The 24,963-nt window shown below is 43.6% G+C and overlaps 1 protein-coding gene across 1 annotated transcript in view; it reads right to left on the reverse strand.

Annotated features, from left to right (window-relative positions):
* Window positions 1-24,963, reverse strand: part of XYLB (xylulokinase) — a gene marked incomplete at its 5' end in the record, with an annotated part of 118,917 nt that overhangs the window by 74,759 nt on the left and 19,195 nt on the right. The window contains 7 exons of the mRNA XM_019555110.1: window positions 12,543-12,639; window positions 14,928-15,001; window positions 17,609-17,724; window positions 20,192-20,307; window positions 20,717-20,757; window positions 23,151-23,232; window positions 24,305-24,423. Coding sequence (XP_019410655.1) covers window positions 12,543-12,639; window positions 14,928-15,001; window positions 17,609-17,724; window positions 20,192-20,307; window positions 20,717-20,757; window positions 23,151-23,232; window positions 24,305-24,423 — 645 coding nt within the window. The remainder of the gene's footprint in view (window positions 1-12,542; window positions 12,640-14,927; window positions 15,002-17,608; window positions 17,725-20,191; window positions 20,308-20,716; window positions 20,758-23,150; window positions 23,233-24,304; window positions 24,424-24,963) is intronic.

Here is a 24,963-nt window from a genome sequence, read left to right on the forward strand (position 1 = left end):
AGAACTACATCACAGTCAGGGCGGCTAGGAGCTGGAACCAACTTCCAAGGGAAGTGGTGCTGGCTCCTACCCTGGGGATCTTTAAGAAGAGTTTTGATGCCTACCTGGCTGGATTCATTTGAGTCCAGTCTTTTTCTCCCGCCCAGGCGGGGGGGTTGGGCTTGAAGATCTACAAGGTCCCTTCCGACCCGACTTCTATTCTATGAACCCAGAGATTTCAAATCAGAATACAGCACTGAAAACGGTCTGCTCTGTTATGGTCCCTCTGCAACAGAAGAATTTCTCCATTGTTTTTCTGTAGTCAAAAATGAGTGAAAAGTAAGAACTGCCATTTTCTGAAGGGTGCCTTAAGTTTAAAAAGGTTGACAACCACTGACCTCTAATACTGTGCAAATCAAAGGGGAACAATTCCACAAGCTGGCAGACCTCCTCTACTGGAAGTGTAAGGTCTGGTCTGGGGCTGAAGAGACTGCGATTTTCTGGGGGAAGAATTACCCCAGGGCAAAAGCTAGTCTGCTTCCTACAGATGCGGAGGCCCAGTGAAGAGAAACCGAGGAGTCACTCCAATGTCGCCAAATTTGTCACATAGTTGTTTTTAAACAAATAGTATTTTTTTTTCCATTTGAATCAACCATTGTAGTGAGAGGACAGTGCAGCGATTCTGTGGTGGGAATGGTACATTTTCATGGCAGATATGCAAGATGTACACAGGGACCATAGAGGGGGAAAAAAGAAGTAGGCCTAAATCTCCAAAGCAAGGTGATATTAGTTTAGGTACTTCAGTTATGAGCCCCAAAAGGATTATGACTTTCAGACAGTGTTACAGCACCCAGCCTGTGAAAATCCAGTTATTTTAGGATGCCTCTCAAGCAGGCACCTGAAATGTGAGCTACTTAAAAAAATACATACATACACACACACACACACACACACACATATATACACATACTTAAATATATATATATATATATATGTATATGTATAATGCATATGTATGTATACATACCAGCCCCCGCCCCCCCCAGGTCACTGTAAAAAACTTGTGCCAGTCTCTTTTGTAAAGCTTTCAATATCACAACCATATCTAAAGTCCAATGCATAGCTAAGGAAATAGGGTAGGTGGAGAAGGGTGGGGGGAGGGTGGTATCTGGCATCTTTTATTATAGAAGTAATCCTACTGGCCCAAACCTCAACTGATGCACTGCAAAGCACTTTGAGATACAAAGATGAAAAATGCCATATAATACCAAATTCATAAGAGAAGCTAGGACATTCGAGGCCATTAAAAAGGGAATTCACTCCGGGCTCTTAGTGACAGCTAGAGCAAGAGGAGAATCTTTAGGGAGATGACTCAAAGTCCAGTATCTTCCTTCACATTTGAGCAACTAATATAGAAAGATGGAAGAGCCACATGAGGAAAGAATAAGGCTAGAAAATACATACAGCTTAGCTACAGAGCAGCCAAGATGACTGCAGTATTTTATGAATACTGGGTAACTGGTTGCAATGATTATCCAGACTCTTAAAAATGTGCATGTGATTTTTAGTCTGAATCTGTATACCTTCAACATGCAGATTTGGCTAGGCCTTCCCATGTTAGACTGAAGAACCCTCTCTTACCAAATTTCTGGTTCCCTGTACAGATACTTAAAGATTGCAATCAAGTTACCTAGTGACCTTCCTTTTTCACAAAACAAGGGAAAAGAGCCACATCACTGGTAAAACCAGATCAGAAAAAATCTTCAGAAAAATACTGGTGGGAATGCTCCCCCTTTACTGAATCATCCACTATCCCCACTCCCAATCAGTCTCCAACCCCTCGACTTCCTGTGACCCAGGGCACCGATGGCCTGACTGTTTGCAGAAGCCTGTGTGAATAATTCACCCACCGAAAACAGCCAGAGAACCAGAGCATAAGTTCTGCATGTTTGAGCACTTGGCCTTATGCTGACTGAACTAAAAGCAATTGTTCAGACAATGACAACATCTTATCAGCATGTCAGGAAAGAAAGGCAGATAGCTCCAATCGTGCTATTAAATACTCGGGGTTTCTGTTTATCCATGTTTCCTTTACGTGAATAACACGAGAAAACAATAGAAAGATTCCAAGCAAGACAATGCCCGCTGCATGCAAGAAATTCTCACGCACGTACACTGCTTTCTTACAGCCCATTAAGTCACTTCCTTTAGAGACTTTTTATCTCTTAGCTCCTAAAAATGAGTTCAAGTGATTTTGTTGATGCCCTGCACCAGGTAAAAAGGAGCAGCTCTGCACATGGACTAGATGGCTCCAAGAGCTAGTAATGAGCCTTTCAGAGGCCTTTCACCTCCACGTCACCAGCTTTCAACCAAACCCAACTGATCACGGCCAGAAATCATTGCTATGTGATGGAGATTTTATGGCCTGTATAAAATCCCGAGGGGCTGCAAACAAGCTGCTGGCAAGCAGGCACCCGCATCACAATTGGTACCTGTCAGCATCTTCACCAGAAGAGACGAGGCTATGAGATCCTTTAGTTTTGTCATTGGTTTCAGTGGCAAAAGAATCCAGCCTCTGATTAATGAGAAGGTACCGCTATCCTCTCTTCACCTCTAGAATGATTTCCCCTGAATACCTGGTTTGAAGTTTATCAGCAAAAGGCAGTATGGGAAGCTTGAAACATGCAATCTGTTTTCACCGTGCCTATACCAGCGGAGTCCTGGTCCAGGACAATCAGACATAGTGCAACAATTCCACTAATAATAGCAAGGATTTCAGCCTTCATTGCCAGCACAAACAGAACACACTAATTATTTTTAAGCTGTTTTCACTTGGTTGCTGCCAACTACAGGCCTCAAACACAGAAGCCACCCTCATGCTTCTAAAACAACAGCAGTGCTCTTAGCAACAAATAGTAATGCACAAGCATGCAGCCAACACAACATTTTAGTACTCATTTTTGCAGGGGGGGTGGAGGGGGGTTGATAAATTCTAGTCCCCCGGGGCAAAAACATGAGTATAATCTGTATACATTACAGAATGGCTCCGCTCACAGGCCTCCTTCCCTCAAAGACGGAAAGGACAACAGAGTTACAGCTCAAGTAGCCACATTATTCAGTATTGAATGTAAAGAAGTTGATAAAACAGAGTTACAACACATTAGATCCTGGAATCAAGGTTTCCTGAAAGCTTCTGAAAATGTATAGCATGAGAAATTAAATGCTGGTTACTGCAGGCAAGACTAGTAATAGTGACTGTAGTCAAAAAAAGAAGCCATTACATATTTCACTAATAACTCACACAGAGACATTAGCAGGAAACTGTTTTATAGATGGAAGAAAAGTTATGTCAGGAATTTCTCCAGGACCAGGGAGTGTAATAGGGTGGTCTGTCCCCTAAAGATGGGGCGGGCAGCCCTGTTATGGATGATCGACTCTGGGACATTCTGCTAATGTCAATTCTGGTAATGTCTGCACGTGTCCCCCCCCATCTGTGCATAATGAACTTAAGACCCAAAGAAAAGAAAAAAAGCGGGGAGGCTGGGAGGGAACAGCTTGCAAAGAAGAGAAGCGAGGCTGCTGTGCTGGGGAAAAGCCAGAGCTGAAAGTGGCTCTTTAATGTCTGCAGAGGATGAAGGATTTTGGTTTGTTCTATTTGCATTACTAGAGACTGAAGCTTGTTTGATAGGACTAGTATTAAAGCTAACCGGCCTGCAACAGGTACCAGGAGAAACGCCCCCTGGCCGCTCAGCATCAAATGGACTGATATTACATGATCCAGTGCGACTCATAATCTTGCATCATCAGGACCTAATGATTCAGTATCACAGACAACGATCGTGCAAGTACTACGAATGGTTTAGGACTCCTTCTCACTGTAACATACCTCTCCTTTTTCCTGCTAGCTGCTAAGAGTAGGGAGGAGTTTGGACAATTTGCTCAGTTCAGCATCCTTGAAGGAAAGCAAGAGTGAATAGAGCTCTTTTGGGCTTTGTAAGAGCCTCAGGCGAGCACAGCAAGCAGGTCGTGCCACAGGTTCAGTATTACCGCACCAGCCTTGTTAGAAGCTAGGCCACAGAGAGAACCTGCAATGGCACACACTCATTTGTCCTGCAGATGATACCTTAGAACTTCGTTTTTAAAATACATGGCTGCCCGGGCCCCTCCCCAATCGGAGGAAAAGGAACCCTTTCATGCCCTGAAATATTATTAACACGTAAGAAAGCAAGCAATGTCACATTCATAGGCAAGAGACTTGTCACAGCATTCCACATCATGAAACAAACATACTGTTTACACAATTACACAACCTACATCCATTAACACAGGGTTGGATCTACAGCTGTAAAGAACTGCACATTGCATCTGCATGTATTATGCAAGATTGGATTGCCTATAAACCTAAACTTCCTTCATTGTGTTGCACGGCAAAATTAGACAGCAAGATTCAGACTCAACAGACTAAGCTAATGATGAAAGGCAAAGGGAAAAAATATTATTTGGGAGGGGCCCCCCCCAAGCAGGTAAGTCTGTCATGGGGAAGGGGCGTTGGGGGGGGGGCAGATCAAGGACCCCACAGCGAGGGAAAGAGCGGGACAGAAACAGGGGCTGGGGTGAATGGGGCCCCAGGGTGGGAGGTGGGACACTCAGAGCCCAGGCAGCTTATCCAGGGACATCGAGGGGCTCCCGCCACTGGGTACACCCCAGCAAAGGCGTGGGGGGGCACATGTCCCCACCCCAATCTGTACATGTTGGTAAGGGCAGGCTGCCACTACACATGGGCTCTGCGCCCCACTGTTTTTGCCCTGAGAGCCGCATGATGCCATGTGCCTGCTGCTGCCAGGCAGGCAGGGGACAGGCACATGGCATTGTGCCACTCCTGGAGCAGCAGCAGTGGGGCGCAGAGCCCAGCCTGCAGCAACAGCCCAGTCTCGCCCCACACCCAAACGGGGGGGTGGGGCCGGCCATATGCCCCTTGGGCCTCCGCCAGGGTGCACGCAGCAGCAGCAGTCATCCCACGCCCCTGGATGAGCCACCCTGGCTCTGATAGTCCTACAACCCAGCCTGGGGCCCCATTCACCCCAGTCCCTGCTCCTGTCCCACTCCCTCCCACACTGTAGAGGCCTTGATCTGCCCCCTCCCCTCCCCATGAAGCTCCTTGCCCTTCACAGAGTAGACTGAAACTTGCCTGGATGCCATGCTGGGCAGTAATCCACACACCGGGGCTGTGATCCCGCTGGGTCTGATGCATGTCAGATTATGCATGGCTGAATCTCCCCCCGCTGCAGCAGCCTGGAGCCGGGCTGCCCTGCACCCCTAGCTGCTGTCCTATGATTGTGGGGGCTAAGCCCTGTTAGCCCTGGCCTTCTGCTGCCTGTGCTAATGATCTTGCAAGGTGAATGTCAGGCAACCACAGCATTATGTAACCACAACCACAGAGCACTGAGGTTCTGGGAACCTCACAGTAACCTCCACCACATGTACAATTTCCCTCCAAAATGTGTCCTTCTGTACCACCTTTTACACAGATAGGCTGTGGGGACAGGGTTCCCTCCTTAGGCAGTGCACTTCATAGTGTCTCTGACATTAAAACTATAAACTTGGATTGTCCAAAAATACTAAATAAAATCCTTGCTTGGGGCTGCTCAGGTTGGTAAAGCACCAAGAAAGAAGAGGTCTTATACTGTTTCCATCAACATCAGTGTGAGGTTTAGAGCAGGATCAGCCCATCCAAGGGTAATTGAGTGCATTACAGTATGTGCTGCCTGATCAGTTTGAACTTCCTGACAAGTTTACAGCAGTCGTGATTATTTGTGTCAGGGGGGCTGCATACACCATCATTTTCCCTATAAAGGTGTCATGGTTTTGATATCAGGGGATGTAGAAGAGGTCCAGTATTTTATTACAGCAGGTCCCTGATCTATACATCAGACATGTCCAGTGTTTGGTCTCTGAACTCTAATTGCCGAGTTGAGATTAGATTTTAAAAGGGGATTGCCATAAAAAAAAGAAAGTGACAAAAACAGAAGATGTTTACGGTACAATCAAAAAGCCAGGGAAATAAAGGGAACACAAAGCCTTCAGCTTATCTCTTCAGATCACTGAATCAGAGGATATAAACAAGGGGAGCAGAGCAAGTTTCATTTGCTGGTTCCTAGTTAACAACACCTACCCAACCCCATAAGTAAACAATCAAAACAGGATACAGGGTGTTGCTGAATTATTTCCCTTGAAATGTGATAAAGCAAGATTGGGACAATTGGAACACAGTAGTACGCAGCTTTAAGGCCATTAAATTGCCATTAATATGAGGTTCAACTTTTCTCACGAGGATCACCCAGTGACTTTGTATTGGCTTAAAAACGAGACTGACATACAAAAACATATCCTGGCTTTAAGTGGGGAAAAAAATCATGAGATGGAATCTACTGCCCTCTCCTGGTAACTAAACTGTACACGTGCACATGGCTGCACCCAAACACAGCCAGCACAGCACTCTTTTAAGACTCTGCAACTGGACTTTGGCAAACTATTTTTTTAATGCTGAAATGTACCTAGAGTTTCAGATGCCACTGAAAGCAAAATTTTGAAAAGCATATAGATTATGATCTCTCAGAGTCACCTTGGTTTTTTCTATTGCTCAACCCCTGGTCCATAGGCCAAATCCGGCTCCTGGCACTGTGTCATCTAGCCTGTGGGGAGCCCTGCAGGATGCAGCCCTGTGCACCAGATGGCCCCCAGGCTCTAGGATGAAAGGCAGCATCAGACCAATCCCAGAGACAGGGGGGTGGGCAGTGGTGACACAGGACCTCAAGATGAGGGAGGAGCAGGGCTCCATCATCTGGTCCCACAGTGTGATCCCAGGATCTGAGCTGACCCACGCAGGGCACATCAAGCCAGCCTGGCACACAGCACCCTGGATGCATGCCACAGTGCCCTCTCTGGCAACTCCATTTGGTGCAAGTCCAGGAGCAGGTGCCATACCCGCTAGATGCGGTGGGAGGGCCAGGGATGGAGGCTCCATTGGCCTGATTCATCCCACGGACAAGCTCAGTGCCACTCCGCTAGCCTGTGAGGTTAGACAAGTTTGGTAACCCTGGTTTAAACAGACAGTTTCAGGTCCCCGTGGGCAATTACCCCTGCAGCCGCCCTTTGCAAAGTCTAGAGGTAGGAAACTACAGGAGTTGTTTGCACTTCAGCAGCACCTCAGGGAAAAGACAGAGGGTTTTCTGGTATTTCTGGTTTACGTTTCTTTTACGTGGGAGCAATGTGTTCACTGGGGAAGGGGAGGATGCATGGGTTTTGGGGGCAGCTGCGGTACCCAAATACTGGAATGCTACTGTGAGAGAGGAACAGGGGGTAGAAAATTTTGGACATACCCTGTTTATCTCCCCCATCAGCATCTACCCTCTGCCATGGTGTGAGACAATACTGGGATACATGGACTTCTGCCCTGACCTAGTACGTGGCAGTTCTTAGGCACTGATCCAACCCTATCAAACAACATCCATCCATGTGAGGAAATCTCCCTTACAGACAAATATGTTCATTAGGATCCCCTTGCACCAGGGGATCCAATCATACATCCAAAAGACAAGCAGGTGGACTTTTAAAATGGTTCATCAAACATCACTATACACATAAAAATGGCAGCTGTTGAAACAGAGCTAGAAAAAGAGCATCTTGAGTCCTGTTGGAAATTGAATATTATGGTATTCTGAAATCTGTACCCAAAAACACATTAAAAATGTGTCTTGTTTGAAAGGTGGTTTCACAAATGTGGTTCAGAGGTTGCCATCATTATCTGAACAGAACAGGACATCTAAATAAAGGACAGCATAAAGGGAAATGTGAGAAATGCATAATGCTCAAAGTAGGCACAATTCTTTCTGGAAGTAATTTACCCATTAGTTACTGCCAAGCCAAACAATTCCTCTGATGCAGAAAAACAAAACATTAAAATGTTCCAGGGACTCTACAGGAACACGGGGATCTACTGGGTCACACGCAACCATGCCACTGAATTAATAAAATTTACCCAGCTCCCACTTAAAAACCAGTTGCATTTCTTGCCCCCTCTACCCACACAAATGACAAAGCTGAGAAGGACTGCAAACATGCTGAAGAAGAAGGATCTCAACAGATTGGAAAGTTGAGCTAGAGCTAACAGGATGAAGTTCAGTGAAGACAAATGTAAGGTGCTACATACACCTCAGGAAGAATAAATCAAAAACACAAATATAAAATGGGGGACACCTGGCTGGATGGCAGCACTGTGGAAAAGGATCTGGGAGTCTTGGTAGATGACAGACTCAATACCAGTCTGCAGTGTGATGCAGGCGCACAAAAGGCAATGCAGTTTTGGGCTGCATCAATAGAAGCATTAGGTGCAAGACAAGGGAGTTAATAGTGCCTCTACTCGGCACTGGTTAGGCCTCATCTGGATTCTGGGCTCCACATTTTAAACAGACTGTGAAGTTAAAGAGGGCCCAGGGGCAGGCAACACAGAAGATCAAGGGCTTGCAAAGCAAGTTGTACAAGGAGAGGCTGAAAGAGCTAGACATGCTTGATAGCGGTCTCCAAATACTTGAAGGGCTGCCATGCCACAAAGAAGAGGGAAATCACCTTTTCTCTCTTGTTGCCAAGAAGACACGGACCAATGGCTTGAAGCTGCAGCAAAGTAAGTTTAGACTGGATATCTGGAAAAAACTTCTTCACTGTTAGAGCAGCGAGGCAGTGGAATAGACTGCCTAGGGAAGCTATGAGGTGCTCTCTTGAACACTGGCGGTGTTCAAGAAGTGGTTGGACAGGCACTGGTCAGGGATGATCTAGGCGTAGCTATGCCTATGTTCTACTATGGGTATTTCTCATGTTTCTGAGCTTTGCTGGCTGTCCCCAGCCACCTCTTTCTGCTACACATCAGGGTGTTTTTAAAGCCTCCCCAGAGGCACTGGGTGTTGGATATAGCCAAGGCTGGGAACTTTGACAGGGGTGTGCCAATGCTTCTGCTGGGATGAAAGCCAGAGGTTCCTGGCTAGAGGGTCTTGACTCCTCCACTCGGGGTCAAATCGATCGCCATACCTGGGGTCAGGAAGGAATTTTACCCTGTGCTCAGACTGGTATGGACTGTGAGAGTTTTTACCTTCCTCTGTAGTGAAGGACATGGCCAGGTTTTACCAGAACCTCACTCCTCTCATGTTAGACACCTGCTTCATATGTCTGTGAACCAATTTAGGCTGGACATTTTTTATCACTTTGTTCTCATGCCAACATTATCTTTTAGTCCAAATAGCTCTTCCTCCCTTCTGGTGTTGAAACCTCTGATGGATTTCTAAAGAACTAGCCCTTCTTTGCCTTCTATTTTGCTAGGCTAAATAAAGCCAAGCTTTTGAAAGGATACAGTTCAAGGGGCAAAGGCAGGTATTACAGTCATTTCAAGAGTGAGGTATAAATGGACACAGAAAAAAACCTTTGCATTTGAAGCTCCAACTGCTTCTTTAAATAATCAATTGCATCATCTCCAGTATGAAGTCGAAGAATATAGCAGGGGCAATCTTTTCAATATGTATAAATACTTAATAGCGTTGCCAAATCTACCAATTCTTTTTCTCGTAAGTGTCATGTTAGGTTAAGTTTTTCTTAAAGCTTCAGTACCCACACTCAGACCCAGAGAGAAAAGGTGCTTTCCCTCTTCTTTATGGCAGCCCTTCAAACATTTGAAGACTGTCATTATGTCCTCGCTTAAGCACCTTTTCCTTAAACTGAACATGTCTGGCTCCTTCAGCCTCTCCTCTTATGACTTGTTTTCCAAGCTCTTGATCTTTTTTATTGCCAGCCTCTCTAACTTCTCCACATCCTTTTTAAAATGTGGATCCCAGAACTGTACACAGTACTCCAGCTGAGGCCTAATCAGTGCATGTAGAGGCCCTACCAGCCTCCGTATCTTGCGCCTAATACTTCTATTGATGCAGCCCAAAACCGCATTTGCCTTTTGTGCAGTTGCATTGCACTGCAGCCTCATATTGAGTCTATGATCTACTTCTCCACAGTGCTGCCATCCAGCAAGGTATCACCCATTTTATATGTGTTTTTGATTATTCCTCTTGAGGTGTACCATCTTGCATGTGTCTACACTGAACTTAATCCTGTTAGTTCTACCCCAAATTTCCAATCTACTGAGAGCCTTCTGAATTGCACTCACATCCTCCAGTGTGTTTGCAGTCCTTCCCAGTTTGATGTTGTCTGTAAATTTGTTCAAGAGTGTGACTCACAACTGTGTACACTTATGGCTAGCAAGACTGACAAGAGCATGATGGAGCACTGACTCCTCAGACAGGTCAGATACTATTGTCACAAACAATAATACAATATTAAACATCTATTTTACTATCTTCAGTAGGGGTTCTTCTCCTCTGAGGCTGTAATAAGTTAATAATCTCTTTAAAACAGAATTTAAGGCCGTTACGTTGACAGATGAAGTCCAGCCTGACAGTTTGGCACTTGACAAGCTGCCAAGGGAGACCCAGGTTTCGTTTTCCAATCTCAGTTCAATGCGATTGAAGGGCTCCTCAGAAGATTCTTTTAGCAGCTCAGTATGTAACATCCCAAGTGATTAAAGAGCAGAAACTGGAGGTCTCACTGAGCTCATCTTCTGCAGCAAAAGGACAAAAGCAACTCAACATTCAAAGGAAGGGTAGAGTCGAGTCTAAAATCACAACAGACTAGTAAGCAAGTTTGAGCTTGCTCACACTGGAGACTTAGGCCCCTAGCACACACTTAAGATATGATTAAATTGTTAATCACATCCTGGATTGTTACCTGGCCACACATTAATGCAATTAATAGTGTGATAAAACAAGTCATAAAGTTATTACACAAACAATGAGTAGTAACTCTGTGGCTGGTAGCTATCACATCATTAATTGAATGTGTGGCCAGACTGGGGCTCCCAGCCACAGGGGCAGGTACACCTCATGGCTGGGAGCACCATCAGCTGATCTAGGCTCCCAGCTGCATGATGCACCCTTACAGCTGGAAGCCCATCAGCTGTTGGCTCCCAGTCTTGGGGGGTAGATGATGCACCATCAGCCAACTGGCCTCCCAGACACAGAAGCTTGCTACTTGCCAGGACAGGTGGAGCATGGGAACATGATCCTGTGCACCATCAGTAAGGCATGATGGGATCTCTGGGTGGATTCCACAATCATACCTCCTGCTATGCACACGAGGCATAGCAGAAAATGGAACTGTGGGAATCCCACAGCAGATCCCATTGCACCTTCACCTACACATCTGCCAGGGGCCTTAGGCTGGAAAGTCAACTTAGTAAGAGGGAGAGGCCAGATGTCTTCCTGTGTGTCACACCGTCCCTGCATATCCAAGATACAACAAAGGCTGTTAACCTTGAGAGAACAGCAAAGACCCATTTTGCCTGAGAAGATCAGGATAGAGTTTTCTTTATGCCTTAATTTACTGAGAGAATCTGTTTATATTCACACTAACCAAAGGACTGCTGGCACTGTTTTCTTTTAAGTATTGTACACAGAGTGGTTAAGAGACGGGCCAAGATGTGTGATAAGCACTGGTAAGAGCAGACGAGCCTCTTCGGTGACTCCATTCTCTCCTTTGAAAAGGACTCTAATGCCATCATTCATAGATTTCTAACAATTTATTTTCACACTTTCTTTAACTGTGCCCTCCCAAGCAAAACTGTGGGCCATTTACCATGCTGAACCAGTTTATTCTCAATTGCACAAGTGCCAAGGGATAACTGTGATGGATGAATTTTAAAAATGTAAAACCAGGCATCATCTTGAAAACGGTGAAGAGGGATTCAGCATCTTTGATTAGAAAGAATAGAAAACAGGCAAAAAATGAAAAACACAATATTAGGATATTTTAAGTGTGTTATCTTTCCATAAATTTAGCTATTTGGCAGTGTATTAATCTCTTTTGTTGTCATTTACATAACAATATTAGCCAACTTAGGAATTTCTTTACCCATATGCTATACAAGCATGTAGAGCAAGAGAAAGTTCATGCTCCAAAGAGCTGATAGATTAAATACAGAATACAGGAAGAGAATACGAGAAAGGAAGCTTCAACATTACCTCTATTTCACAAATGGGGAACTGAGGCACAGAGATTTTGTGACTTTCCCAAGGTCACCCAGAAAATCTTATGACAGAACCAGGAACTGAACAGAGATGCTACGTCACAGTCTCTTGATTTAGCTACAAAGCTAGTCTTCCTTCCACTTGAGCTAGATGAAATCCATACTCAAAGTTTAATCATTAGCAATGAATTCCAACAAGACTGAAATAGCAAGGACGCCTCTAAAAACAATCCACAGCCTTTATTTCCCCATGAACTCTGCAGAAAGAGACCTAGTTTTAGCAGGGCTGATATGGCAGAGTGAATTATGGCATCTCACAACAGTCTAGATTAGAGTTTACGCTGGTGTCTGCATCTGTCAGGAAAGGTAACAATCACCAGCAGCATCGTGACCCAAATGTGCTTCGTTTTGGCCCAATTAGTTCTGCTGTTTTAATAATCCTACTTACTTATTTTATATCCCAGCTTTTCAGCATGAATCCTCTTAGCCATGAACTGCCCTTCAATCAATGCTCGTATCTCTACTTCCTTTGGAAAGTCTGGAACCTGTATCAAAGGAGAATTGCATTAAATTAACATGCACTTTATGTAGTATACACCAACAGGTTGGAGCTGAGTTAAAAAAAAACAAAACAGATTTATAGTTCATTATCCTTGGCTTCACCCTGAAGCCTGCACTCACAACTCAACCCCTATTCTTCAATCACATACAAGAAAACTCCCAGAGACTCTTGACAGAAAGCATACAGCCTATAACCTTGGCACTGTTGGCAAATCCTTCAAGCCCAAAATCAATGCACGATGGGGAATCTTTCTAATACCAGTTGTAAATTCTGTGTTTATTCCTCAGCCCCAATGGCGACTTATGAAACTCACCTCAGGAATATTATCTCCCTTTGGGATTGTTTAGAAATAATTCAGATGCGCTAGGCAATGCCAACAAAGAAAACGGGCTTAGATTTGTCCTTTTGTTTAAGGGGTGGAGGGAGAATCTTTAATCTTGAGACTACATTTTTCACAGCCTACCTTTTGAACAACATTAAGAATCGACTATGCAGCCACAAATCAAAAAGTATTTAAGAGACTACTGGTGAGGTTATAAATACAGGACACTATCAATCTCTCTTTATCCACCTCTCAGAATTTTCAGTTGACTAAGGCTCATGCATATCCCTTGAGTTTCAGTACCACCTTTCCTGATTAACCTAATAATCCAGTCTATGAAACAACACTCACTGCCCAAGAGAGAGGAAAAGGATATGCAGATGTTTCTTTCCATCAAATTGTCATTTGTCCAAGGAACTGTCACTGCAATTTGATTTGATCTTCTGTTTCATGACAACCCACCCACTGTTTTCTGATCACCTACAGGAGCTTTATCAAGCTCACTTTGTGTCCCAGGCCAGATGTGCATCTGTGGACAGGCTGGATCTGTGGCAAGCACTGTACTGGCAATGGCCAACATAAGAGCCAGTGGGCCAAGCAGCCATAGGACACGTGGGGCTCTGTCAGCATAGCCCTCGCTCTCCATCTGCTGCCAACAATTACATCCACTGGGATCACACCCACCACTAGCTACACCCCAAAACTCCCTGGCCTACTAGTAACCTAGCAGGTGAAGGGAGCAGCTCCACTAGCTGAAACCAGCCTGTGGACCATATATTCAATACCCCTGACCTACACAGACACAAGAAGGCAGAACACATTCTTTACTCTGTAGGCCTAAGGGAAAGCAAAACCGCAACCTATCCAAACCTCGGCAATTATTTGCAATTCATTCATATCCCTCCGATAGCTATACCCCTGAATGTATGTAATCTGGCGACTTCAACATGCAAGACCCGAGGAAAAATGTCTTACATTCAAAAGCTCGTCTAATTACCCAGCTAAATAGTTGGTTCAATAAAACAGCTCACCCTAAGAAATCCCTGCCTCTGGCATAATTCCTGGGCCAACATGGCTACAACATCACTCTTATGCTACCATCACATACACATATATGCTCTATGAATTGATGATGGGTTTGTTTGTGCCCATAGAAATAGATGTCAGGGTAGAAAAACACAGACTTTCATACTTAGAGGTGGCAACAACAACTGTTAATCTTCCTCTTGATAATTTCCGCTTCTTCACAATTCTCACAGTCAGGCAAGGCAGGAGGACAGAGTAAAGGGGTGTTGACCAGCTTATAACTAGCTAGAATGGCTTAGAGCAAGACTGAATAGGAAATGTTTTCTTCCCCCAGTCTCAGAAAAAATTGACAGAAACCAAAAAATGCTCCCATCCCATACTGGAGTGAAAAAAGTAAATCTTGATTTTTTTTTTTAATCTGGAAAAAAAATTCTGTTCAGCTCAACTGAAACATTTTGTTCAGTAACTCTGGAAGATTTCATCACGATTATGTCTTTATTCTTTGTCTAGATTTATTAAGTGTTGAGATGAAAACAGTGGCCTAAAAATATGAAACATTTTGGTTCAAATATCATAAAGTGTTCATTTGGGTTATTTCTAAATTAATTTTTATAAAAAAAATCAGTTGGGAGTTTTGCCCAAACTTACTCGGTTTTATGAACAGTTTGGGTTTCAACAAATCCACATTTTTCACCAAAAAAGCAGTTTGCAGCAAATTCTTAATCATCTCCAAGTTTAGTCTATACTGAAAGCTCACCTCCCATGACTAGAGCATGGATTAGAAAAATCTTTCAGCATAATCACTCCAAAGATTTGTACCAAGAAATGTGACCCAAAAGCAAGAATCCCAGGTACAAAAGACTCCCATAAGCCATGAATGCCAAACATAGCTTACTATGAAATATTAAATAGCTTGTCACTACCTTCTTGTTGTCTTTGTTGAATCTGTGGATCCCAACAGCTTCAGGTGTAATCTCCATCACATCAAAATAGAAACCTAAATCAAAACAACTTAAACTCCGTCATGTTTTCTCCTTGTGCAAAAGAAAACAAGGGCAAATAAAAAGTATCTTATTTCAGCAAATGACTAGAAAAATGCAATGCTCGTAACTTTAGGGCACTCACCAATGCAAGGTGACACGGTGAAGCACCTCATTCATAAAGCAGTGGAGCACGTTTCTCACTCCTTCTCTGACCTTACTATACTTGTGCTCAAAGGGAAATCTACCTAACAAATTGAGAAAGCAAGCTTGGGAACAAAAATTTATAAGATGACTGGATGCTAAGGACACCTGTATGTGAGCAGGGAGGCTGCTCCAATGGTCTGTAATTAAACCACATCAGAGGAGACTGGATTCACTGGATTTTTTATTGAATTAATCGAGTCTGCTGCAGCGTGGTAATTACAGCGCTCCAGCACCTTCTGCATCTTGTGTATCCACATCCCCGCGCTTAAAAATGGTGGCAGGGACGCTTGAACGAATGCTCGTCTTTAGCTCAAGTGCCCCCGCCGCCATTTTTAAGTGCAGGGTTGCTGATACACAAGAAGCTGTGGTGCTTTAATTAGAGTGGCTCTTGGAGCCTCTCTAATTAAAGCCTCACCCCTTCCACTCCTGGAGCATGTGTAGAAGTGCTATATGAAACAAGCAGTAAACACTGATATTGTGTTTATGGCACGTTATATTTTACCCAGCTCCTGAATTCTTTCCAAACAGGAAAGCTGAGAATGATTCCTGGGAGATCAAAGCCAATCAGAAAGGAGGAGAGTCATTTTGGTTTCTTCTGCTAATTGCGCGTCTGCTACCCCTGAGAATTTCTCTCCCTCCCTCCCCTCTCCTTTTTTCACTATGCTGTGCCTGGCTTCCTGTGATCAGAGACCTGACGCCTATAAACTTACCTGGGGGGGGGACCTGCAGGGAACGGGAGAGACCCTGCTCCCCTGAGCACTACCAGGAGTAACTAGGAATAATAGCCATAAGTTGACTGAGAGTAAGTTCAGGCTAGACATCAGAAGGCACTACTTCAGTCAGGGCAGCTAGGATCTGGAACCAACTTCCAAGGGAAGTGGTGCTGGCTCCTACCCTGGGGGTCTTCAAAAGGAGGCTAGATAATCACCAAGCCAGGGTCATTTGACCCCAGCAGTCTTTCTTGCCCATGGCAGGGGCTGGACTTGATGATCTGCTCAAGTCCCTTCTGACCCTACCTACTATGAAACTATGAGAAAGAATGTCTTGCATTCCCAAGCTTGTCTAGCTTTATCCCAGCTACCTAGTTGATCCAAGAAAAGATATCACCCTAAAAAATCCTTGCTGCTCGTGTTTGTTTTTGTAAGAATTTCCCATAAACAAACAAAAAAACAAATTGCAGGTTTCCTGACCAATTCCAGTTCACACACTTCCAGAATTTATTTTTCCTTTTTGTTTTAACAACTGTTTTTCAAAGCATTCCTGGCTTGGAGCATCTAAAAGCAAACTATATACCAAAAGACAAATCCAGCAGCCAAGCTTTACTACTTAAATGAAATTATCAGCCAAAATACATGTGCATATACGTACATACAATGTACCACAGAAGCAGTATTAGTGTGTACCCAGTAGGTGAAAAAAGAAAGGAACAAGAGACAGGAATCAAGGGAGTTTAAGAAACCTGGAAGGCTTTGGGTGTCAGATCTGACGACTTCAGAGAGCATCAGAAGTAAGAGGTCAGAGTGGAGATGGCATGTGAATACGGTTTGGGTAGGAGGCAGTGAGATTTTTACAGATGGCAAAAGTCTGTTGCTTCTTTGTGATGACACAAAAAGTGGTCAGAAAACTTAGGCAGGAAAGGAATTAAAAAAAGAAAATGAAGACAGAAAGATCAGGAAGTAGAGCTGAGAATAAGAAGCGTCACAGGTGACGACAAGCGATTAGCTCTGCAACAAGGGCCTGTCTTCTATATTTTCTAAACAGCCCCTAATAGCAGGTCTTAATAAAAACAGGACTAAGAATCTTAAAATGTAAGGGTGACATGGAGGCTTCATTCACTTGACTAACAGAACCCTCACCGACGTGGGTGGGGTCAGGATGGGACATGATTTTTTTCCTAGTTCTGGAATGCCTGACTTCTGGGACTTGGTGCGACTTGTTCCCACTTCCAGAAATACCTGGACTGTTTTGTTCTTCAATGAGTTGCAGCTCCTAATCATTTTACTAGCCATTTAGGGCTTGATTCAATGGGCACTGGGCATAAGCCCCTAAACAATTAAATTAGTACCGAGTTTGGCCCACCCTATCAGGTTGTGTAGTTCTGAAATTTCATCTACTGTATTTTAAACTTCTTTATCTGGAGACCAAAGTCCTATGCCCCCAAATATCTATTTTCAGTATGTACCAGGATGCATAGCTTCCAGAATAAGATGCTTCTACTGAGCAACTACTAAATGGAAACCCAAAACTTAAAGCCATCTTGTATCAACACAGAATATTTCTGAGCATGCACTACAACTGCTCATTACTGAGTTTCTTAACTCCTGACCTTTAACACGAACTCAAGTTTTGACTTCTACTGTTCACAAGATAGTGATTTTAAAGCAAATCTTAGTTCCCAATCTTGCCAAAATGCATACCCAGATTTCCATTGTTTCCAGTAACTGTAGATGTTAGAGCTTTGGAGAATTCATCCCAGGATCCTGAAGCGCAGTCATCTCTGATCCTCTCTCTCATCAGAGAGCCATTCTTAAAACTAAAACAAACAAAATACTAACTACAATTTCCAAACTACCGCTATTTGTAGCACTAGGTGATGATTACCACTGCTCAGGGTTAGAGATAAAAATATTTATCATTTTAGTTTATTTAATGTGTGTGCTCTTTATATAATCAGTTTAGCTGTTTCCACTGTATATATAACCCATCTGCTTTTTAGTGCAGTACTATACTTGTTTGGCCCGAAGAAAGGAAGAAAAGCTGAGAAGGGGCAAAACCGACTGGCTGGAATACTCTGTGTCTACACGCATGCAGGGGGACTTATAAGGGTTTTTAAAATCCAAATATGAGCTTCGACAAAGTCATATCCTGTCACCCAAGAGTTGACACTCAAAGCACGTGATAGGGGGAGTAATAAGCATACAAGTTAAACAGCTCTACAGGCCACTGGTTCTCAACCTTTTTAGACTCAGGGCACCCTTCGGCAAACATTAAGTCTTGCTTTCACTTGATTTTGGACTACAGAAAAATAATAGAGAAATTATTCTGTTGCAAGGAACTCAGAAAGACCACGAGGCAGAATGTGTTTAATACTTCCGATTCCTAGTTGAAATCTGAGTTTGTCTTGTGATCATGTGTGCACACCTAAAGCTAACATTGTATGACACCCCTGTGCAGCACCCCTGAAAGGATCTCAAGGCACCCTAATTGAAAATGACTGCTATGGGCTTAGAGCAGCGGTTCTGAATCGGGGTACATGTACCCCCCAAGGGGTACGTGAAGCCTCATCAGGGGATACGTGAGATATACTTCATACATTGTCTAACACAGGTCGAAGGGCCTAAGACAACATCTTGAAAATTTGAAAAGTCTTTGTATGAGTATCTTGCCATTTTTATAATACACAATTTACACATAGTTTGAGATAAAAATTAATATCCCACTGAAAGGGGATACATGAAGTCTCACTCTGAGACCCAGGGGTACATCAACTGAAAAAAGGCTTAGAGGATGATCAACTCAGAATGAAGAAAGAGGTCTCCTATGAGGTCAGTGTTTAAAAGCTACTGATTACTGTTTCACAAGCAACTAAGGCTCAGATACCTGCTACCTAGAGAGGACCCCAAAATGTCCACTGCCTGCCTGCTGACACGGTTCTGAAGTGTTTGGACAAGAACTGTGATCAGTGCCTGAAAGATGAAAGGGAGTCCAGATGACATGACACACAAAACAGAGATAGTCCAAGGTACACCAGTAAATATGCAAGGCAAAAGCTCTGCTGTGAAACTTCCACATGCTATTGTAAAGAGTATTTATTTTAAAAACAAATACCTACAGTGTTTGCATTGTGCATTATCTCCTTGTTAAGTAATGGTATAGCTCCTTGTTAAGTAATAGTATAGTACTTTTTCTCTGGAAGCCCACTGGGAATTAATAACACCTACTTATCACGGTTTCACAAACAGCCTTGAGGTTTAACTCTATGTAGTGCTTTCAAAGAAACAGAAATCTGGCCTTCAGCAACAAATTAAGCTGAGGTGCATGAAAAGGGTGTAATAGCATTATCTCAGCATCCCCCTCCCTGACCACAAATAGTCAGATTTTATGTTTGTGTAGGTCTTTCAGGCATCAACTGTGGAAGAAACTAGCTGGAGGGGAAACGGACAGAGAGGGAAGAAATGTTTAAAATATTATCATTATTTTATACTGTGCATTCTGTTAGCTTTAAAAGAAGGGAAATGCTGCCGCCGTGGTAAGAAATAATAAGTGGCATGCTACATAAATAGGTACATAAGATATGTATGAAGTACACACTTGGGGAAAAAAACATTCACCAGGAGCTTTGGTTCTCTGAGCGAGCCACCTCTGCATAGCCATACTTATAGGGAAAAGAATGATACAAAGGTCAATCTGAGCCAATCTTTCTACCTACTTGAATCTGAGGGCTAACTTGGGGCAAAACCATACTCTGAGGCAAAGCAGAGCAGCGAAAGGTGTCTGGATATCATGGGACATCAATATGTTTCAAGGATATTCCCAGTATGTCCCAGAACAGCAGCAGTGGTTCACCCCTATGAAGGGGGCATTGTCATCTCCCCTTTGAGCTCTGTTTAAAGGCCCTTTGGTACCACTAGAAAAATGCAAAAGTTCTAACATTTGGGTCAAACTTCAAGCTCCAAAATTTTACTTTTCACAATATTTCTGCTTCTACTCCCAAGACTGTTAAATCAGGCATCTCAGCTTGCACAGAAATGAACCTTATCCCATTTGCTGGCATCAGAATATATTTGTCACAATAAATTCCTGGTTCCCTAAGTAATGGCGATGTTATATGTTTCAACTGTAGATTAGATACAAGGAAGAACTTTCTGTGTTCTAGGGGGTATCTTATACTGCACATATGCTGAATAATGTATCATTCTGTGAATGAAATAAAACATAATGGCAGAACAAGAAAAACATCTTACTGATCCCAGATAATAATAAAAAAAAAACTATACTACCATAAAAGTGCCATATAGGCTCGAGAGTCAACAGGATTACAGAGAATGTGACCTTCTGTTGCAGGCATTGGTTCTTGAATCCACAGAAACAGAGTGTCACTTGTACCAAGGCTAATCTGGGGAAGAAAATAATTGAAGTGTTATCACAATGTGCATGGAAGGCAATACAGACATTAAATGAAATCCATTTGTTCTTATTGCTAATTGTTTTTAAGTCACACATTAAGTCAATTGGATTCTTATTGCAGCAAACTCTGGTTTGGTTGTCACCCCAGTGAAATATAGTCCACAACTAGCAAGAGAATTAGGGATTCATAAACGTTCCCAGAGTTTGCTTATCATCCTTCTTCCAGCTCCAAAAAGGACTGAAACGAGAATCAGAGTCCAGCACGCAGAAAAACAACAGCTTCTCTATTTTGGTTTAGTTGATGACCCACGGTTATCATCGAAGTTTGTATTTTATATTCTATGATGGCTTTAATTACTCAGGGTCTGGACAGCTGTCATGAACACATTTTAACTTACTGCAATGTCCCCTTCTTCAAGCCTCATTCCTGCCAGTGACGCTGAAAACATAAATAATAATGTTCAACTGGTAGTTAAGCATGCAAGGTAATAATACTGCCCTGGAGGTCTCACACTGTTCTGTGCAGAAAAACTGCACAAAAGGGGCTTATGCACCACCGCAAAATAAGACTATGTGCTTGTGCTAGCTTTTACTAAAATACTGAAGTGAGTCTGTATTTGGAATCAGAGAATGAAAGGACTTAGAGATGAAAAATCTGTCATGGTATCTTTAGTCCAGTGCAGCACTGCTCTCTATGGTACTGTTTCTAGTGTTTTATCCACTCAAGTTTTAAATGCATCTTAGGCCCAAACCTAAGTATTTAAACAGGTGAAGTGCTCAAGTGCTTTCCTGGATTTAAACTTCAGAGAGGAAGGATGGCTTTGTAGCTAATACATGCAACTAGAACTAAGGAGGTAAGGGGAAATCCTGGCTTTGTGGGCCACACCCTGTGCTACTGTGGTAGATAATTTTTGAAAAATAGGGTTTCTGTACTACAGACTACAACAGATTTCAAGATTTACACAAATGTCCCAAATTCAGCATATATGCACAGCTAGGAATTCTGAAATCCTTGCAATCGTATCTTAATCAGAATTTCAGTAAAAGATACCAATACACCTCTGAACTCACATGATAAGTGAAAAAAATTATCTTTCTAGGATTTTGAGGCATGAACCAAAGTACTGACTGCTTGCAACATACTTTTTAGTAGGCTTTGCTTTCTGTCACTATATTATTATTTTCTAAAACTATGCTATTTATTCTACCCAAATAACTGTCAAGCCACTGTCACGCCATTAGGGACTGCCATAATATTTTGAACAAATACTATAAGATTCTCCACCTCATTTTCTATAGGATTTCTATACCTGTACAACCTTTACATTTTAAAGGGTGATTTATTTTAAAGACTTGGGAGTTGATTTATATTCATTTAGATAGTTTAGTTGAACTGGGTTTTTTTCCCCTTTTATATGTAGGCCAGCAACATGATAGAACGAAAGAGTACTTAGAATGAGTCTCTAACTCAGGGGTGGGCAAATACAGCCCACAGACCAGATGCAGCCTGCAGAGGGACTTTGCCCACCCCACAGCAGGTCCCTCGGTCCCACTTGGTGCAGGGGCCATCCAGTCCATGGTGTGTCCTGCTGCCCCTGGGCATACAGCAGGGCTTGGGCAGCTCCACAGCTGCACACCACTTCTAGGCAGCCCAAGCAGTGGCAGTTCCTTCCACCTACCGCCACTGCCAGCCCCAGCTCCTGGTGGGGACCTGCGTGCGCAGCCTTGGCCCCAGCCCTGGCCCGCACCCACTCTGGACTCATACCCAGGTAGAGCAGACCAGCCAAGATCTACACACACAGCCCCAACCCCAGCCCGCCACGCACCTGCTTTGAACCACCCACAATGAGCGGAGCAACAGCAGCCAGGCAGAAGTTGCTGCTGCATACAGGGGAAAAGTGGCTGCTTCCCCTTCGCCACTGCTGGGCCCTTCCTGCTGCGGCCGCCCAAAGCCCACACCCAGGCTGCCCTGCACCTGTTGTCCGCCACCGTCACCACTACCACCAGCACTGCCTCTCGGGTGCCCAGGAGGGCAACAGTGGCAATGGAAAGGACCCGCAGGGTAGCCCAGGTCCAGGCTCTGGGCCACAGCAAGAAGCGTCCGGCAGCAGTGTGGGGAAGGTGGCCGCTTTACCCCTGCACCCAGCAGCAGCTTCTGCCTGGCTGGTGCCACTGCTCATCATAAGTGGGTCTGGAGCAGGTGCAGGGTGCGCCAGGGTCAGGGCTGTGTGCATAGATCCTGCCTGGTCCAGAACTGGTCTGCTCCAGCCAAGGTGAGTCTAGAGTGGGTGTGGGGCAGGCCAGGCTGTGCACTCAGCTGCTGCTGGGAGCTGGTGCCAGGGAACAGCCACAGGCTGTTGCAGGATAGGGTGCTGTAGCAGGGTGCATGAGCAGATCCAGGGGGCAGGGGCAGTGCTGACCAGCCTGTGACAGCTCCCCAAAACTGCCTATGGGGCCTGTGCGCCCAGATAATTGCCAGTCTCTGATCTAACCTCTGTCTCACTTTATGACTAGGAAGAGGAAAACCAAGCACTTCAAAAAACAAATTTGCTTAAGAGAACATGGAACTACTTGTTGGCAAGAAAAAATTTTGAAGCGTCAATAAACCTAACCAAATTGATTAAGGTGCAAATAAAGTGCACCGTGATAGTGAGTGGCACTAACAAGTCTATCTGCAGTAAATATCACACAAAGTGTGCTTATCCTAGAAGAATCAGCAATAGAAGGCTGTTGGGAAAAAGTTCCTATCCATTAGAACTGATGAGATGGAGTCACTGGATATGAGTATACAATCCCACAAAATCCCATCATCATATATGTTTACTCTCTCACCTGGATTGTCCCCAGTAAATGCTACTACTTTGCAGTCCGGACTAAACCCATAGCGCTGAATATAATATGGAGCAATGGAGCCCTAAAAACAAAATAAATACAAAGTAAGGAAAGCTGAAAAGTGCACAGTAACCATGCAATGTTGAAGCACAGACAGACATCCAGCTGACTGTACATAAGCTACAATTTACACTGTGAGCCTCTAGAGATTTTTTAACTGAAATCTTTGTAGGACATGCACAAAAAATCTTCCAAGAAAAATTCCTTACATCAGATTCTAAAATAGGCAAGACAATAACAGCATTTTAACACTTTAGTTTTGTCTTCCTTTATTTAGAGCAAGAAACATGAGTGTATACCTATACACACAGATTCAAATATTTCTATTTGCTTTTATAGGTACATTTGGACAGGTATATATGCAAATAAGCACAGGCACACAGCTAGCATACTTCTCCACGTCAAATGCTTTGCGGCACGTCTTATTTTAGGTCAAGAATCCTATTCCTTTAAGTCTCACTCACCAGTAATTGAAATGAGACTATCCTTAAAGTAAGAGGACACTTTTAGTTATTGTTACAAATTTTCCTCCCATTTTTCACTGCTGATACCAAGAGATTAGCACTCCACACTAAAACCACAGCCCATTAGCAGATGGGTCAACTGTATTAGTAGCAAGCAGTGCTGGTGTTACAATGGCTAGTGACGACTCCCATTCGTACACACTGCCCGCGCTAAAAGTTCTTCCCATGGCAGCGGCTCAGAGCAAGTCAATCAATTTATGCAAATATTCAGCCTGATCTGACTTGACAATATGACCAATAAAAATACACTAGGTGAACTCTGGGGCTTTAAATACCTCTTATAGTTCACTGGGGTTAACCCATCAGACCAGAAGCAGTTTAAGACAACCACATAACATCACGGCTAAAAAATTTGAATGTTATTCTCTACTTCTGCAGTGCTATTGATTTAGGACAAAGGGAATAGTATAAACACTGTACATTCTTCTCCGGTCAAACAAATGTGTGTGGGTGTTATAGGAAGCGTCTATCACTAGTGCACCTGCCAAAGAAGTTACAACAATCTTTTTCCTTTAATCCATAACCTTTCAACACCTTATAAGGGAGAAGTTATTTTGCACTGGCACATACCAATACTGAGCTGGATGGTACAGTGTGTCCCAGTTTCTCTTCCAGCCCAGGTGCGCAAGCATTGAGGCAAGTCATGGACCACCTTTTATCACAAATTTGCAGTAAATTCATCCCAGAACCTAGTTAGACAACAGCATTGAAACCAAAATGTAGATCTTGAAACATGAGATCAGTCTCATGAAAACAGAACAGACAATATTCAATCAAGGTTCTCCCATACCAACTGACAAAAAAAAGAACAGAAAAGGAAGAAAAATAAACGTGCCTTTTTTTTTTTTTTTTACTGAAACAGCATGGTTTTAGCTCAAAGCACTGGGAAACTGTACAGTTATTTGCACACAATGAAGGAGCATGAACATCTGTGAGGCAAGGGTGGGAGGTGTTGTACTCCAATGCTCAACCAATTGGCAACCAATGAAACTGTAACTCAGCCCCTAATCTGGACACAAGAGGAGTTCCTCTCCACCTTCTAAATGTGTTATTGAGACTAACGGCTACACAAGCACTGAGCCAGCTGCTACTCACAGTGTTAATCCATAATAGCCCTCTGCTCCAGCTTGTTTCAAACTGTTGAAAAGCATCTGTTCACATTATTCCCCAAGAGCAGACACCCTAACCCAATACAGGCCCCATTCTCAACACACACACACACACACAAC

The sequence above is a fragment of the Crocodylus porosus genome, unplaced genomic scaffold (assembly GCF_001723895.1).
Source record: "Crocodylus porosus isolate Cpor-Errol unplaced genomic scaffold, CroPor_comp1, whole genome shotgun sequence".
Taxonomy (NCBI): domain Eukaryota; kingdom Metazoa; phylum Chordata; order Crocodylia; family Crocodylidae; genus Crocodylus; species Crocodylus porosus.